The 18,091-nt window shown below is 35.4% G+C and overlaps 2 protein-coding genes across 3 annotated transcripts in view; both read left to right on the top strand.

Moving 5' to 3' along the window:
- Positions 1 to 895: 895 nt before the first annotated feature.
- clec3a (C-type lectin domain family 3, member A) lies at positions 896 to 4,885 on the top strand. 2 transcript variants are annotated; one of them, XM_058782831.1, is made up of 3 exons: positions 896 to 1,298; positions 1,436 to 1,522; positions 4,431 to 4,885. In XM_058782831.1, exons 1-3 carry the CDS (start codon positions 1,193 to 1,195, stop codon positions 4,826 to 4,828), a joined length of 591 nt encoding a protein of 196 aa, XP_058638814.1. In that variant the 5' UTR covers positions 896 to 1,192; the 3' UTR covers positions 4,829 to 4,885. The 2 variants fall into 2 exon arrangements, with proteins under 2 accessions (XP_058638814.1, XP_058638813.1); XM_058782830.1 differs by having other exon boundaries at positions 1,430 to 1,522.
- Positions 4,886 to 6,892: 2,007 nt separating this feature from the next.
- The window catches only part of usp47 (ubiquitin specific peptidase 47), a 29,417-nt gene continuing 18,218 nt past the window's right edge, over positions 6,893 to 18,091 (top strand). Inside the window, exons 1-3 of the mRNA XM_058781535.1 lie at positions 6,893 to 7,183; positions 15,353 to 15,547; positions 17,434 to 17,547. Of these exons, the coding sequence (XP_058637518.1) occupies positions 7,139 to 7,183; positions 15,353 to 15,547; positions 17,434 to 17,547 (354 nt within the window). The 5' untranslated portion in view covers positions 6,893 to 7,138. The remainder of the gene's footprint in view (positions 7,184 to 15,352; positions 15,548 to 17,433; positions 17,548 to 18,091) is intronic.

The following is an 18,091-nucleotide window of genomic DNA, read 5'->3' as shown; positions in this document are numbered from 1 at the left end:
AGATGATCTGCAGGGCACATGTCATGTGTTTCAAAGACACGCAGTAAAAGATATTCCCTCTGGGCTGTTTGCTCTTTTTTGCACTCGTCTCTCTACTCCCTCCATCTCCCTCCATCTCACAGCATCACACTCTAAAATTAGCTGAGAACACTGAGCTCTGAACTGGACTTCCTTCCCTGATCAACAGCCCCTCTGTCTCCAACTCCAACTAAAATCAATGTGTAGCTATTCATATCCTCAAGAGGTGTTTATGAACAAGTTATGCAAAAAATGTGTTTAATACTTGGTGTAATTGATCTTTATGATTCAAAATAGATGAAACTTTAATTCTGATTAAATTAAACAATGATCTTATCAACATCTTGTTAAAACGAATGAAACTTTTAGATAAAATTAAATACAATCTAAAAAAAAAAAACTTTAAATTTTTTTTTATTTTATTTGAAATATTTTAGATGAATTCAATTTTGATTTATCTAATCAATATTTAAAACAAATGAGATAAAATAAAATAATTTAGTATGATCTAATCATACATTTATGATTAAGTAAAACAAATTAAAATTTTTATTTGAAATATTTTGCATGGAATAAATTATTAAATTAAATGATATTATACAATTGAATTACATTTAAATCATTTATAATTAATTTTTTTATTTGAAATGTTTTATCAATGTTTTATCAATAAATGATAAAAACTGAAAATTTGCAGCATTGCAAAACATAAGTGAACAAGAATGCTATGTAAATATAATAAAATTTGCTCATTTTGAATCAGTTTTTTTCTGTTTGAAGTTCAGTTTTTTCCCCCTTGTGGATTATTCAAAATCTACTTTTTATAAATCACTTTTCACATTTCTTTAGAACAAATTTGGTCAAAAGCAAGGAATTTATTTACAAAGGACTTTTTCAAATCTATGCCACACATAAGGTGTGGTAGTGAATGAATTTTCTTGTTGGGTTATGAATGGGTAAACTCCCAAATTAATTTCATTTTCTTCCCAAGTAAATATTTATGAATGGCTGGAAACAGTGGATGGGTTGTTGTGACTGCACTGAGGGCATTTCAATTCCCTTTAGGTACACAAAAACACCGAATGCCCAGCCAATAGCCTGAGAGTAAAAAAAGGGAGAAAACTGTAAGACTTGTCCACTTTCTCTCAGTGATTTGCACAGCTCGTCTGTGACCATGGCACAGTCTCGGCTTCTGCTGTTAGTGATCTGCTTTAGTGTCCTCCCGTCCGGATATGGCCATCCCTCTCGCTCCAAAAAAGCAGTTCCAGCTCGACAGAGAGGTAACTTTTATGTCAGGACTGTATGTTTTTCCTTAGCCGCATCAATTCCTTCAGAACTCTTAGATTCAGTCAAGCTTTTGTAATGTATTGAATATTTGATCTGACCTCTGGTGTGTCGTTCTTCTGTTGAGATACAGCGACAGAGGATGAGGACATGAGGACACAGATTGACAAGCTGTGGCAGGAAGTCAATTCCCTGAAAGAGATGCAGGCGCTGCAAACAGGTAAACAGTTATACATAATTGTGACCCTGGACCACAAAACCAGTCTTAAGTGTCAATTTTTAGAATAAATAAGCTTTCCATTGATGTATGGTTTGTTAAAATCTGGAATCTGAGGGTGCAAAAAAATCTAAATATTGAGAAAATCACCTAATCAAAAACGATGTTTTAATATATTTACAGTAGTAAATTTACAAAATATCTTCATGGAATATGATCTTTACTTAATATCCTAATGATTTTTGGCATAAAAGTAAAATCTATAATATTGACCCATACAGTGTATTTTTAGCTATTGCTACAAATATACCCCAGCGACTGGTTTTGTGGTGCAGGGTCACATTTGATTTCATTTCATTAAAAAGAATGTTTATGTTGCAGATCATTATTTAATAATTTTCCTGTTTCACACCATAAGTGGCAGCAGCGCATATTGTTAACAAATGAAAGTTGACATCAGAAGTGTATTTTACATCATTGTTTTCATAATCTTTTTAATGGCTTTCAAGAAGTATACACTTATTTTGACTAACATAAAGCATGTGTAAATAACTGCAGTGTTATTCGATGTTTCAATGAAAGTTAATATATTTTAAATGTACTAAATTGCAATACATTTTAAGTACATAACATACAAATTTAAATAGAAATGACATTAAAGTATATTTTAAATGACTATAAATGCTTGACAACACATTCAGCAGTACACGTTAACCATATTTTCAAAGACAATAGAAGTATGAAATTACATATGAAGATGTACTTAGGTCTAAAAAAAGCACTCTTAAGTTTAACATTGCATTTAATATAAATTTAATAAATAGTATGTTTTCATTTAATTTTAAACAATTTGCAATAAAATGTCTGAAAACATTAATATGAACATTGTTCACAAAGTATATTCTTTTAAAGTGTATTATTTCCATACTACTACGACAACTATACTACTACTATTGATAATAATGCTAATAATAATAATAATAAATACAGTTATTACTGTATTTTTATTACTTTTATTGTTATTACTGTAAAATTGGAATGTATTCATATGGTGTCCTTCAAACAGTGTGATTTAAGAGCATTTTTTCCATTTCTTTTTTAAGACAAAGTGGGGACTATGAAAATAGTAACAGAAGTAGTAATGTTAACTATTTGGTTGAAACTATCAGGCTGATCTTACAATATTACAAAGATTCTATTTCAAATAAAAGCTTTTTTCATTCATCAGAGAATTCTGAAAAAAATGGATCATGGTTTTCGCTAGAATATTAAGCAGTGCAACTGTTTTCAACATTGATAATAATAAGAAACGTTTCAAATTAGCATATTAGAATGATTTCTGAAGAATCATGTGACACTGAAGACTGAAAATGTAGCTTTATCGTCAAAGGAATAAATTACATTTTAAAATATATTTAAATGGAAAACTTTTTATTGTAATAATATTTAATAATAATACTGTTTTACTGTATTTTTAATAAAACGCATGCAGCCATGGTGAGCCTAAGTGACATTTTTATCGCTCAAACTGATATTGAACGATAGTGTACATAATATTTATAATGCATTTATTTATGGGAGGGGCCTCCAGTTTGTTCCCTAACTAGATGAATGTTATGAAGGACTAAAATGGTACCATTAGGTGTTTGACAGATGTGGATATAATGACTGACAAAGAATGAACAATGTAAGTACTTGTTAGCTGGCATGTTAGTGCTTTGTCTTTACGGGTAACCCCTTTTTATGCCCCTTTTTACAAGACGTAAAATAAGTCTCTGATGTCCTCAGAGTGCATATGTGAAGTTTTAGCTCAAAATACACTACTGATAATTTTTTATAGCTTGTTAAAATTGCCACTTTTAGGGTATTAGCCAAAACGTGCCGTTTTGTGTCTGTCCCTTAAAATGCAAATGAGCTGGTGCTCCCAGAGAAGAGGGCGGAGCTTCAAGAGCTCGTGCTCTGTGCTGGCCTTTGCAAATAAACATTCCACTATTAGTACAAGCCTGTTATATTTACAGAAAACGTGCTCGGTTGAGCATCATGGCACAATAAAAATAACTCATGGTGCCATTGCTTGGTATTACAAACTTTATAAGCCCCACTTGTGATTATGAGCTCAACTAATTCAAGCGGTCAACTTTCATATGCAATTTTTAATCGTATTTACAGTCATTCTGGTAGCATGTGAAGGCAGCATCAATGAAAACAGGCATAGATTTAGCAACAGTAGCCTTATAGAGTGCCAAGAAGTGCTTTCAGAAGGGCAGTTCGGAAAACAAATGCATGACTTACTTTGTCTGGAGCTGACGTTCGTGCACGAAGCATTGGTATTGATCCATGAACATAGAGGGGACTCACTTTACCGTTTTTTTCCCCCGGGGACAATTTCTTCGATAATGAAATTTAACCACAGTGTCCTCAGTGGGAGGGAGTCTATGGAGACTCCTGTTCGTTGGTGCTTCAGAAAACACACCTCTTTGACACTAACATTGTATATCTCCAGTAATGGCGGACTGCTGCTTCTCACTCAGGGCTGTGTTTATGCAAATAGGGCAGAGATCGTCACAAATGGGCGGGACTTCCTTCAGTGATGAGTAAAGAGGGAGAATCTGAAATCGCTTGTTCTGAGAGACTGTTTATAATTTATTGGGATTATAAAAAAAATGAGTGGGTGGATTTTTTACCATTATAGGATGATTGATTTCACACACCGCGGCCACACAACTGTGTTCAAACACCTTATAAAAGTGACTTAAGAAAGCTTATATGTCTTATTACATTAACAGTAAAAATGCTTCATAAATAAAGACAGCAATATTTTTGTCACTGATTATTTGATATTCACATTGTAAGGCATGTGTGAAACTGCTATAAACCAGTGTTCGAGTGAATGTGTTTTTATATGTTTCAGTTTGCCTGCGTGGCATCAAAGCCCACAGGAAGTGTTACCTGCTCTCTGAGCAGGCCAAGCACTACCATGAGGCCAACGAGGACTGCATCGCACAGGGAGGGACCCTGGCCATCCCTCGAGACATCAACCAGAACGACGAGCTCACAGACTATGTCAAACGCAGCTCACCCGTATCCAAAGATTTCTGGATCGGCATAACAGACATAGTGAAGGAAGGCCAGTATGTGGACGTGAACAGCCTGCCTGTCACTTTCTTCCACTGGGATCGTTCCAAGAGAGAGCCGACTGGAGGGAAGAGAGAGAGCTGCGTCGCTCTCTCGCTGGCAGCACAGGGAAAATGGCACGACGAGGTCTGTCGCAGTCAGAAGAAATACATCTGTGAATACCTGATCCCATGATGTGCATGGCGCATGTTAAATGCCAGCCTGTCATTAAGCCGCTCATTAAAAATGAAACACAATGGTAATGTATGATGTGTCCTCTTTATTCACTCGAACAGAGGAACACTAAACAGAAAATTGCTCAGGTTCACAGTGCTTGTTTTTCAAGGAAATAATATTACGGAGTGTCTATTTACACTAAGTGCAAAGAGCCTGCCTTGTTGGCAAAGGCTGTTTACACTAACTCTGCCCAACAGTGTGTGATTGGAATAGTCAACAAGGTGCTTTTTGATGCGATCGACCCGAGGTCGAATCCACCTTTTGCCGAACTTTTTTTTCAAATCTCATATTGCATCGGGAAGGCATTTATTTTCAATAAAAATGAAGGAAAAAATCAAAAAGTTGAAAATAAAGTATCGGGTAGTGTTAGGGTAGGTGTAGTGAGGTCTTTATTCTCCCAATATAGGTGGCGTCCATGTAATAATTTGAATTAAATCTATCCACCTTTTTCTTGCCGTAAAAATGGGCCATTTGTAAATTCTATGGGTCTGGCTTCCGGTCTCATCCGCATCCAGCTATGTTTAGCTGTACAAAACAGTTTGTTTTGCTGCTTGATATTGAAAATGTGTGTATCTTACGATATTATTTTAATGTATTATCTTAATTATGAACACACTGGTTTGTAGTGCAAACAGTTTTACCGTTTACTGCACGTTGTTATTCTTCTCGTTATTTATCTATAATGAATCGGAAGTCTCTCCCATAGGCTTACTTCCGCGTTGAAGAAAAAGGTGGATAATTTACACTCAATACGTTATTACTGCGTACTGTTTTACAATGTCCTACAATACTGAGGTGCAGATAATTGCCACTATTTGCAACAAGTAGTATAAATAGCAGAAAATGCTGCTATTTTAACATAGTGTAAATAGAATCTATCGCTATTTGCACTTAGTGTAAATAGCATCTGACATAATATTATGTTTGTTTGTTTTTTGGATAATGGTATCATGTCCAATTTTGTAACATTTTGAACATGAACATTTTGACAATTTTGAATATTTTGTTGAGGTCAATTATTAAAAAAAGATGATGACAAAAAAACAAAACAACAAAAGTTGTTTTTCAGATGAGGTAAACACAAAGCTGTGTATTTATATAGATTGCATTATATCAAACATCAAACTTTTTTAGTTATTTGTTTGTTTATTTATTTACAAAACAAGAGAGGCAGCATTTCAACACCACAAACATAATGAATGAAGATAAAATGCAAACCATAATGAATGATTATACAAGAATAAAATAAAATAATAAAAAATCAACCCCTTTTATTTGAGTAAACATTAAAATAAAAGAAAAGAAAAGAAAAGAAATCACCCCCTTTTATTTGAGTAAACAATAGAGGATTTGACTTCAGGAAAATCTTGTCCCAACATTTTTAAGTTTAACTAATTACTAAATGAATTAAACCTAATAAATAAAAAATACATTTAAGAAACTAATAAAAATGACAATAACACACTACAAAATGATTAAAATGTTAACTAAATCTATAGTAAATGCAGAAAATATAAAACCAGATTCTAATTCAGAATATTAAGAAATACACTAAGGTATGTATTTTTTATAATTTATACTTTTTAAAAGGCTATTATTTTATTATAACCATATAATTATAAATGTTGGGAAGACCACATTGGCATGCATTAATATATATATATTTATATACACATTCTCTCTCTCTCTCTCACACACACACACACACACAGTTTTTGTCATTTGTATACATTTATATACATGTATATACTATTTGTTCTTTGTTTATTTTATTTATTTATTTTTAATCTGTCCACTTAACTAAAATTCCAGTGTTGGGAAAGAAGTTAACACAATAAAACATGAAGGCAAAGGTCAGTTATATATACTGACAGCAGATTTCAATCAAAAGGTGTGCTCTCAGGACACGTTTTATATTTCATAACTATCATGCAAAGTCCCGCATTACATCACAATATTTTCACTTTACTAACTGCTTGTTTACGCGTTCAGCTGTTTTATAACGTACACAGACAGTGTTGTCGGAAGTGACGCAGATTGATGTGAAGTCTCGCGAAAGTGCGTGGCGGCCATTTTTCCTCCATTGATTGCTGTTTTTGCTTGCAGTCCAAGCAGAAAGAAAGTAACACAGATTAACCTGGATTAACGGCTATTTAGCCCAAAAGTTGTTTCCTCGATATCACCTCGTTTTAACTAACACACTCAGAATGGTGTCTCGAGGCGCCTCGCAGAGCTCCTGTTGACAGCGGACCGCGGCTGGAGGATCCGATGGAAATGGTGCCTAGCGAAGAAAAGCAGCTTGTGCCCAAAGAGGTGAGAGATGATCGACCTCAAAATAACACACAGGAGTCACACCATCAACTCTGTAAATCGCACCACGAGCTAGGAACTCGCGTTTATATGAATGCAGGGGGACACATGAAGTGCGCGTCAGTGTTGAGTTTAGCGGCTAGCAGCAGAGTGTTAGCAGCAGCTCAGCTAACTATCAGTCAACAAGTCCTTCCAACAGATTAAACACGTTAATAACCACTCGAGTCCGGTGATTTATGTGATTAATAAGGCGCATAAAGTGTTGTCATGTGTGCTGTCCTACTGTTTACTTTTCATGCAGCCTGTAAAGTGTCCTGCTGGAGTGAGTTTAGGGAGGTGCTAAAGTGTGCGCCATAGTTTATGTTAGCAGCACAGATTACACTGCTCGAGTTAATCCACATCACTTCATTCATGGACATGATTCAGAATAGATTCATAATTCAGGTATTTTAGGACTTCTCTCTACTTTCATTTCTAAAAGACCGTGCAGTGTCAACACACGTAAAATCGGATTTTAATCGAGAACAATTTTACCTGGCAACCTATTCTGGTCAATTCAAATCAAATATATTGTTTCAGATTGAATCCACATTATTTTATTTGTGGACATGTTTCGGATCAGATGAGAATCGAGTTATTCATTTTAATGTCCAGCATCATTTTTGGGCACTTAGCTGTCAGGATGTTTATTTTTCAGTCTTCCTGTTAACTGATAAATAACACATTTTGGAATAAATGTCAATGCAATTATAAAAGTTATATTTGTAAAATCATTCCTTAATATTAGCAAGGACAGCCTGTTTTTATGGAATGCTTAAAGTAATATTTAGAAATAATTGACAAGAATCATGGTACTTGTACATTTCTTCAAGGTACTTCAAAGAAAACAGTACTTGGTAATAAAAACTAGTGGATGGCCAATATAAAGCCATCAGTTATGTTATCACACGTTTTAATTAATTTTTAAAGATTGTAAATAACACATGATGTAAAGAAATTTGTATTTACATAAGTAAGATTTTACCAGAAAATATTTTAGAATTTTTATCATATGCTAATTTAAACAATTGTGTATAATTTTAACTACTGCATTTTTCTGTTTGCTTGGTTTTGTGTTTATGTAATTTGTATTATTGCAACTCTCGTTTTTGCCATGAAGAGAGCCTCAGATGCTGATTGCAATAAAAATAAATAACTAGGCTATAACTACATAATATTTACTAAATTAGAAATAATTTTAAAATGGAAAAAACAATAGAAAAAGTCTCATACATGTAATTATTTATTTATTATTATTATTTTTTTAATAATGATTTTTAGTTTAGATGGCAGTTTCCTGATTTTGGAATTTTTCATGACTCAACTGAATTTTTAACATTAAAAACATAACTACAAATGCACACTTCAGAACATCTAACAGCAGGATTTGTTTGCAATGTTTGTGGAATTAAATGTTTATTAAAAATTCAAAGACTTGCCTAAATGAAATATGCATTCACTGAACGCCAGCAGTTTTTGAGAAAGCATTATTGCGGTATCAATAATAATGGAAAGTCAAACACTATAATGCTTTTTCATATACCATTTACTTTCTATGTTTAATATTTCTGTTAATAATTTATTAGACTGAACTGTTCAACAAAAATATCAAACTAATGAAGACAGAGAATGGCTGTCCGAATAAAAGTCTTACTTCTGACACTAAACGGCCAAACAGAAAAACAAATTGGCCCCTGCAGAAGAAAAAATCTATATATATCAGCTGATTTTCCAAAAATCAGCTGATAGCAACCTATCATCCTCCTTGCTGATATATATATACCGGTCGACTACTTTTTGTTTTTCTTAGTTCCCCTGTTTATATGGTTGTTATTGTGGGTGATTTAAATTTATTGCGTCAGGGATTCCAACTAAATTCAGAGCAGGATTAATCTATTCAAACACGTAACAACAATAAAAAAAAAAAAGTCATTTGACTTTAGCATGAAATGAATGAGTCTGTTTGATCCTATTTGATCTTATAAATTGGTCTACAGGATTAACATGACCTTCACTGGCTCCACGCCAATTACCACATGAATCTGTCTCAGTCTTTTATAGCGGGATGCGACACTCCCACACTCTTCCTCTGGGTTGTGACAACACCTGCTGGAAATCATTGATTAGTCAGCACTAAAGTTTATAGTTATATTTTATCTCCGGTGCAACCAGATTACCTTCAAAGCACACTGAGCCTTTTCTTTCACGTAGTTGTGGCATTTATCCTGTGCCAGTGCTGAATGACGTGTGCTGATATCACAAAGGTTCATGGGCTCACAGTACACCGCTCTTACCATGGCACTAGAGCTGCTTGATTAATCAAAATAAAACCAAAATTGCAACCAGTGTTAATTTTGTCAACGAAGACAGCGACGAAAAATATTCCTTAACAAACCTTTTTTTCTGTGACTAAGACGAGACGTTGACCAGTTAAAACTAATATCTGATGATAAAAACTATGACGAAATTTATGCCGCAGGACTAGAATGTTATTTGAGGACTACCGGACATTCAAAATACATCCTAAAGTTGTCTTCTCTTTCAAAATGTGTGTCCCTGTCATTGGATTGCAATAGGATGACGGCGTTTGCATATCTAATCTCAGTATGGCAGCCGCTGTGGACAGATAGGCTATCAAAACGCGAACTAGCGATCTGAAACAATGGCCTCAGCACCTGAAGGGTTAGGGATAGGGTGACCCGGGAGTCACAATTCGTTGTCGTTTTAACATAGACAAGAGACTGTGCGAGGAAGTTAGAAAATATCCCCATTTGTACCACTGAAAGAATACAAGGATATTTATATGGGTTTTAACTCGCGCAAACACTGGCCCCGTTAGGCCAGGAGAGGTATTGCAATTCGGTGCAAAGCGTGCGTCGAACATCTTTGTACGCGTACGAGTCAAATTAAGTATATTTTGCAAGGCTGTGTGTACGACTGTATGCATACGCTAACGTACGTGTAAAAAAAGAAGTATACTTTGGCCTTAAAACTAGACACAAACTATGAAAGACTCGGATAACTAAAATGTGGCTAAGACTATTAAGCATTTTCGTCTCAAATTAACACTGTTAAAATTAACACAGATTGCAACATGGCTTAAGGTGATTATCAAATCACACAGGCTGTGATTTTCATAAAAAAGAAAAAAAAAAGCGCTGCGTGTTTCAGAGTGAAGCATGGCACTGTTTTCTTACACGTGAGCAACTCGTTATCTGCCATACTTTCAGCATCTCAAAGCACCTCGGTTCACAGCAAATTCTGCTCCTCACGAACTCCATCTCTGCATGAATTTGGGCTGCTTAAAGATGGGTTTTGGAAAGCAGCATGCCCCAACCATCTTCAAAGAGAAGCGCTTGTCAACAAAAGAGAAGCTTTTTCCCTGCGGTTTTCCGTCAAAATAAAAGTTTGATGGTGTAACATTTGTAAATGAGGAAATTAAGACATCCATTAATATTAGTAATTTATAAAATAAAATTATTAGTTGTGCTATATGCCAGCACACTAACCTCAAGTCTGTCGGTGCCGAATATTTTTAAAAATAAATTTTTAGAATATTCTTGTTTTTATTTAGTAAAAATAGTAATAATTATTATTTTATAGACATTTTGATAAATAATCGCACAATTTTAGCCAAATTGTTCAGCCCAACAAAAAACATGCAAACCCGGATTTTTTAAAATCACATTTTAAATTGCAACCACAATTTGTAGCAGAAAAATTGCAAAGGGGTTTATGCGCAACAAACTTCCATATTATATAAAACAGGTCACATCACTTCTGTTTCTGGTCTTTTGTATGTGATTCGTTAAATATGGAGCTCTTTTACTCAAGACATTCAGATATAAAAATTAAATAAAATACAACCGCCACAAAAAAACCCCCCAAAAAACCCCAACTAGCTAGGTTAGCATCAGTTCATACTGCTGTTAACACTTTCTCCATCAAACAGATGCAAAGAGACCTGTTTTCCAGGCTTGTTAGGTGACATCCCCCATTAGATTTTTTCCCCAAAATCATGCAGGCCTACTTGGTACCCTTGAGCAAAGCACTTAACCTCACATTGCTTCAAGAATGACGTTCCTGCAGTTCAACTACTGTAAATCACATCACATCAAACCATTCACCAAGTAACATCAGATGAAGCCCAATTTGTGGCTGCGGTTGCTGAGGGCCCCGAAGTGCAGGCCAGTGATGCTGAGCTCTCTCTGTCTTCATTGTCAGATTGGCTCATTTTAATCTGCTCAGGGTGGGCTTTTAGTAATCAAGACCGTCCAATGTCAGCGGGCGTTCAGTCAGGACATCTTCTAATGATGTTGCTGTAGCTGTTATTTCAGATTTAATGTTCCAACTTCGCTCTCTGCACATATCCCTAAATTTCCAACAACTCTGCCTCTGTCCCGCTGCCACACAAAGGCCAGGCCCAGAGAACATCTGCTACCTTTAGATAGAAGAGGAATGTTTAGCATTCTAGCAAACAGGAAGAGAAAATATAAAGCCAGTAAAGTTTCACAATAGCTTTTTAAGTGTACTGTCTTTCGGGTCCAAATCGGCTTACGCGGAGCTCCTATTATGATGTGTGGTTGTAGGGTCTGCTGGCTGTTTCAAAGGACCACCTGCTAAAAGTAATTAAGCCGTTTGACAGAAGGCTTGAGGGTGACTCATGCCCAGCAAGGGTGAGGCACATTTTCGTATGAAGGCCTCACTAGCTTTTTTCAAAATGCATATCCCATAGGTCTGGTTTATGGGAAGGGTTGGTAAATTTAGTTATCTATTTAAATTTGATTTTCATTCGTATTAACAAGGCAGTCGAGAATTGCAGTGATTTTACCTTGGTTAAGGTTAACATGTCCTTGGACACAATGCAAAGTTATTTTAATTACTTTTTTAATTACATTTTTAAAATATATTCAGATATAGCTATTTTCAGTTGTAATAATGTGTCACCATATTACTGTTTTTACTGTATTTTGATCCAATAAATGCAGCCTTGGTGAGCAGAAGAGACTTCATCAAAAAATAAATAAAAAATCTTACTGACCTACACTTTTGAATGATAGTGTACATAACTCCAAAACTAGGCTGATGTTAATATTAATACTGCAGTTGCCAAAGGTCTGCAGTTGCCCAAGTTACCCAACGAACGAAAAGCTCTGTAGTTTCAGTGTTGTGTTGAGATGATTTGCTGCCCACATCACATTCTTTAAAAGGAATGCAGATGTTAACAGGTAAACAAAGGTGGCTTCATTGGGGTAACATCCGCCTTTACTGTCTGTCACAGGCTGGGTGACTTTCTCTTTAAAGTCAACCTATACAAACAATGCATGGAATTTCCCTGAATAATAATCAGACGCTTGCTTTGGGCCTTTGATTCAGGTGCTCTGATAGTGTTCAAAGGGACTGGAAATGCTAAGCAGGATCTGAGGCCCCAGTGGCCCCTCACTCTCTCAGTCTGTCTCTCTCGCTCTCTCTGTCTCTTTTTCCATCAGCTGGCGTCTGTGTGCCAGGTAGGAATCTTTGTTCACTTCAGCTATTGATGTCATCCACATTGCACCACAAGCTCACCGTTTTTATCACAGCCCCACGGGACCAGAACGTGAGCTAAATTACAACTCAGGTTTGCATCCAACCTGGGAACCTACGTCCTGGAAATGGGTTGATCTGCCAGGCTGCTTAGTTCCAATGTGTAGAAGTATACACACGTACAGTTATATATATTTTTAACCCTTTAGACTATATAGGCAGTATAGGAAGTTATATTCCTCAGTCATTGAAAAACCTGGAAATATATTTGTTTAATTATTTGTCAAACCTGGAAATGCCATGCACATTAATACATTTTAGAAATAAAGGAAAAGACATTGACGCTTCTATAGTGAATATAAATTGTTCATATTATGTTCTACTTTAAAATATCAAAAATGTAAATATGACTACACAACTCTTGTTTACACAACTCTTAAGCTTATTTATTTGTTTAACCAATTTCTGGTATAATACATATTGGTATGTATTTTAAAATATTAGTACACATATTTACAAGTGTATTAGTTCATTTCAAAGGATACCTGACATAGACATTGAAAACTGCTCTCTCCAAAAATCTCTATTAACATTTTGAATCATATTAAATGGCTGCAAAAATTATTTTATATATTTTTTTAATTTGTATATTATTTTATTGTTTTAATAAGTATTTAATTGGTCAAATTTTGTGGAAACCCTGTTTTATATATATATATATATTATCTATATTTATAGACATACACATATAAAATCTGAAAAATACCACAGTCTTCTGTAAATATTTTGGGTGAAACTAATCACAAATATTCAATGTTGGTTAAAATGGTATATCAAAATATGAAAAGAAAATATGAATATATTATGGATATTTGATATGCATCGTTGAAAGTCTTCACTGAGATAAAGATCTTGTAGCCCTTTGCACCTTGTTATAATGAATACCGGCCGCTCGAGTACAGGCCAACCTGTTTCACGTGAGCACCTAACGATATTATCCCTGATAAAAATACCCTGTAATCTGATAATGCCCCTGCTTGTGTTGACATCTGTGTGTCTTTTACGGTGGCATCTTCACATTTTCTCCTCTAGATCGCCATTCTTCCCTTGAGTATTGACCTTTAACAGATATCAGACATCAGTGCGGCTCAGATCGTGATGCTCAGCCTTACGCTCGGGGCTGGTTTGACTTCTCTTGAACAGTGTGTTGTTGTTCTGTCATCAGGGTATTTTTTGGAGTTGCAGGCAGAGTATTTTTGAGGAGATGCAGAAGAGGTTCTCACAGGTAGCTGTATTTGTGTGGCATGTGTGTGTGTTTACAGCATGGTGATTCATTTGACACTAACTCTCAAATGAAGACGTCAGGAAAAAATCAGCTGGTTCGAGGAGAAGCTGAGGGCTTGACACTATTACAGGCAGATGGGAATTTAAGGATGTAGTATAAAAATAATGGGGGGAAAAATCAATAAATTAAATATCTAAATCTAGTTTTATGAAAATATAATATTATAAATATATAAAATCTTGATTTTTATATATATTTTATTTTGATTTTAGAGTGATGCTTTTTGACAAGCTCGGTGCGATTCACCCAGTTAGTAATATTTTTGCTGGAAGCTGGGAATTTGAGTATATCGTGTAAAAAATGTAATTGTCTGTAAAGTAGTTAAAGTCAACATGAATCAACATTCCTATTTTACTTTTCTTAGTGATGCAGAATGTTCACGACTAAAAAAAAATGTAGGAAGACACTTGATTTTATCCATTGGGAATTAAATTGAATTGTTAAAAGTGGGCGTTACATAGCAAATTTTGTAGTCAATTGGACTGAAGTCACCAATGTCCAAGTTATAAAAGACAATCAAATTTTAAAAACCAATAAGTAAAAGGACAAAAAATTGAAGTTTTATTTAATTTATTTTATAAAAACATACATTTAAAAAGTCATCAAAAGTAATTAAAGTAAAGCACCCTTAATACAGTCTATTCAAGTTATTTTCAATGCTTTTCCCATCAGAAATATATGTAGAAGTGTTTTGCTTGCATCGTTCTTGGTATTCTCAGTCAGCGCTTTCGGTAACATGATCAGTTCTTTAGCAGACGCTCAGACAGCGTATGAAAAGACCATGGCTTTGCTTTGTAAACAACACCTGCAATTAACCAACCACCACCAGTCATGCTGTCCACATTATAGCCTTGACTGCATACTGTGGCCTCATTTGAACAGTGAAGCCATAACTTCTGAGCTAGTTTTGCAGTTACATTTAACCAAGTGTCGCTATGTTTAATAATATGATTGTTTACGGTTTTTATTGATTAATTAGTCAGGTTTGCTCGAGGCACGGTCATGCTTTTAGTCTTGTTTAACCTTGATTTGTTCATGGTGGGGCTTTGTATTATTTGAGTTCAGTGTTGAAGTATGTACATACTTCCTAGTTTACCATGTCTTCCAGGATGTTACATAACGATCAGACGATTATTGCATGGCACAAGAAGACTGTCATGTTTTTAACTGTCATGTCTGATGGAAGTTCTCAGTACTGGAGCTCAGCTTAAACTCGTGTGTGTTTGGTTAAAGTAAACTCAGCACACGTGTTTGTGCACTTACAGATTGAAAGTGCAGCGGAGGAGCCGAGAGTGCTGTGTATAGTGCAGGACACCACCAATGCCAAGACCGTCAATGAGAGGCTGACACTCAACCTGCCCGCCTCCACCACCGTGAACAAATTCTACGAGGATGTGGCTCACAAGGCTGGATATGTGAAAGGCACTTTCTGCCTGGCCTGGGCCAACAATGGCGACACGGTGAGAGTCCTTCCATAAAACACACAAAGACTCTAGTTCGATTACGCAAAAACATGTAATATTTCACTGCAAAATTAATAGAAAAAAATTAATTTTATTGTGCATAAATAATCAGGGGTTTTGTCCTAAGTAGCTGTGATGACGACACGTGAAATTTCTATTTTAGACAGTTTCTATTTCAGCGACACTAGATGATTCTCAGGTGATTGTGCTTTATTCAAATTTAAACGTGTCTAATCATTTTGCATGACCTTATAGCCATACTGAAAGCAACAACAGATCTTGAAAATAAATTAAAGCAAACATGTACGTTAAAACTGTGAACTCACTGCGAATCAATGAGTGTATCCCATAACAAAGATGGTATCAGTCACTCAGAATGTACATTTAATGATGTTAAAAAGGTTTGATATTTATGAATTAGATTATAAACGTATCCATTTCATTGCGAGTGCAGTGCGCTTCCAGAGAGAGCCCGCCCACACGATCTTCTGATTGGCTGTGATATTTGATTGATTCTGTGGCGCCGCGTTTGGTGTGGACACCCAAATTGCTTGTCGCGTCAAGTGTAGTTAGGACACAGTGTTATTGTGAAATATTATTAAAATGTAAAATACCTACATTCTAATTTATAGTACATTTAAATGTAATTTATTCCTGTGATGACCAAGCTGAATTAATCGTAATCTTTTGTAACATTCTAAATGTCTTTACACTGTCACTTTCCTTGCTGACTAAAAGTAGTGATTTCTTTAAAAGAAAATCTGAACAATTTAACAGTAGTATAATTATACACTGAAAAAGTTTGGGTGTAGGATTTACTTTAATGTTTTGCTAGTAAGTTTCACGAGTAATTACAAAGTAATTAAAAAAATGGAAAAATCTGAATTAAGTGTAAAAATTTTAAATAGATATGCTGAAATAATAGTTTTTTGGTAAAACAATCCAGTAATCTTTGTTTTATTTACAACTTCACCCATGTAGTAATAATGAATGAATATGCCCTGCTTATGGATTAATTATTCACATATACTGGAGGTTTGTATTGTGTAGTGTACTAGAGGTATGCATGGGTATTTGAAACTTAACCCGACCAGTACTGTCAAATGTAAGACCAACCTGAAATCGCTCCCAATAGCTTGTTAGGTTCTGGTTTCTTAAGGATGGAATACACTAAATGACTTTTAAATGTGCAGACTGTCTGTGACTTTTGGCAACTAGTGTCGACTCATCCAGACTGCAAATAAAGGCCAAAGTCGTTAGTGTGTTCCTGCCTTTAATAATGCAAATAATTTATAATATGTTTTTTTATTAATTCCAAACACGAGCGTAATGCGCACCTGAAGTTACACAGACGGCGTCAGAGCCATGATTTTACCACACCTCTGCAGTGCTATGATTAGATGGAGCTGTGTCATGGACTCTGCTCCATTCTCCATCTAATTGTGTGCTAATCCCAGCGCTGACCCAGCACAGAGTCTGTAGCTGCAGGTAACTCTCAGAGTAGGTCAGTGGATTAGGGCCTGTTTCTGCCGTTACCCACGCTGCTCTCCCCGCCAGCGGAACATTAGCGCGTCCAGACCTGTGGCTAAATTGCTAGTACATGTTGTCCCTCAGGTAGCACAGCCATTGTTTCCACACTAACTGAATCCTGGGACGAGATGTGGGTTATCTGCAGTACATCAGGTTGATTGTTTTCTCTCTGAAGTTTTTTTTTTTTTTTTTTGCAGTATTTCTGCATATTTAGACTTGCTCTTTGTTTGGTGTTCCAGACAACATCTTGTCTCACATTGCCATTTGTTGTTCTGATCATTTTTCTCTACCTCTCACTCTTCATCATTGCTTATCTCTCTTTTCTCCCCTCTTTCTCAAATCTGCACCTATAGGCTCCGCTGGACCAGGCCAGTGAGATGTCCCTGGTGTTGTCCGGTTTTGAGGCGGGGAAAAGGAATTTCCTGCAGCTTACAGACAAGGACGGGGAGCAGCCTCAGATCGCTTCAGTGAGTCACTATATCAGCAATTTAACTGGGTTTAAAAAACAAAACAAAACAAAGAAAACAACAAAAAATATATTGTTCGTTCAATCTGTTTTTCATTCTGTCTGTTGTTCCATCTATTGTTTGGTCTGTCTAATGTTCTGTCCATCGTTCTGTCTAAATTTTGATCTATTGTTTGATCATTCGTTCTGTCTTCTTTCAATCTTTCATTCATTTGTTCTATTAGTCGTTTGTTCATTTGTTCTATCAATCTGTAGTTCTGTGATTCTATCTGTTGTTTAATTATGTCTGTCTGTCTGTCTGTCTATGTCTGTCTGTCTGTCTATCTATCTATCATTCTATCATACTATCATACTATCTATTGTTCTATCTATCGTTCTGTCTATTGTTCTATGCATTGTTCTATCATTCTGTAGTTCTGTCGTTCTGTCTACATAATTCGAATTATTTAATGTTCCATATCGTTCTATCTATAGTTCTAAATTTTGATCTATCGTTTGATCATCCGTTCTATCTTTCGATCTGTCATTCATTAGTTTGTTCTATC

This window comes from Onychostoma macrolepis, chromosome 07 (assembly GCF_012432095.1).
Source record: "Onychostoma macrolepis isolate SWU-2019 chromosome 07, ASM1243209v1, whole genome shotgun sequence".
Taxonomy (NCBI): Eukaryota; Metazoa; Chordata; class Actinopteri; order Cypriniformes; family Cyprinidae; genus Onychostoma; species Onychostoma macrolepis.
This window is presented reverse-complemented; position numbering and strand designations above follow the sequence as displayed.

Coding starts and splice junctions, on each gene's coding strand:
- clec3a (XM_058782830.1), top strand. CDS start 1,193: ATGGCACAGTCTCGGCTTCTGCTGTTAGTGATCTGCTTTAGTGTCCTC. Junction 1,299..1,429: donor AGTTCCAGCTCGACAGAGAG/GTAACTTTTATG, acceptor TCTTCTGTTGAG/ATACAGCGACAGAGGATGAG. Junction 1,523..4,430: donor GATGCAGGCGCTGCAAACAG/GTAAACAGTTAT, acceptor TATATGTTTCAG/TTTGCCTGCGTGGCATCAAA.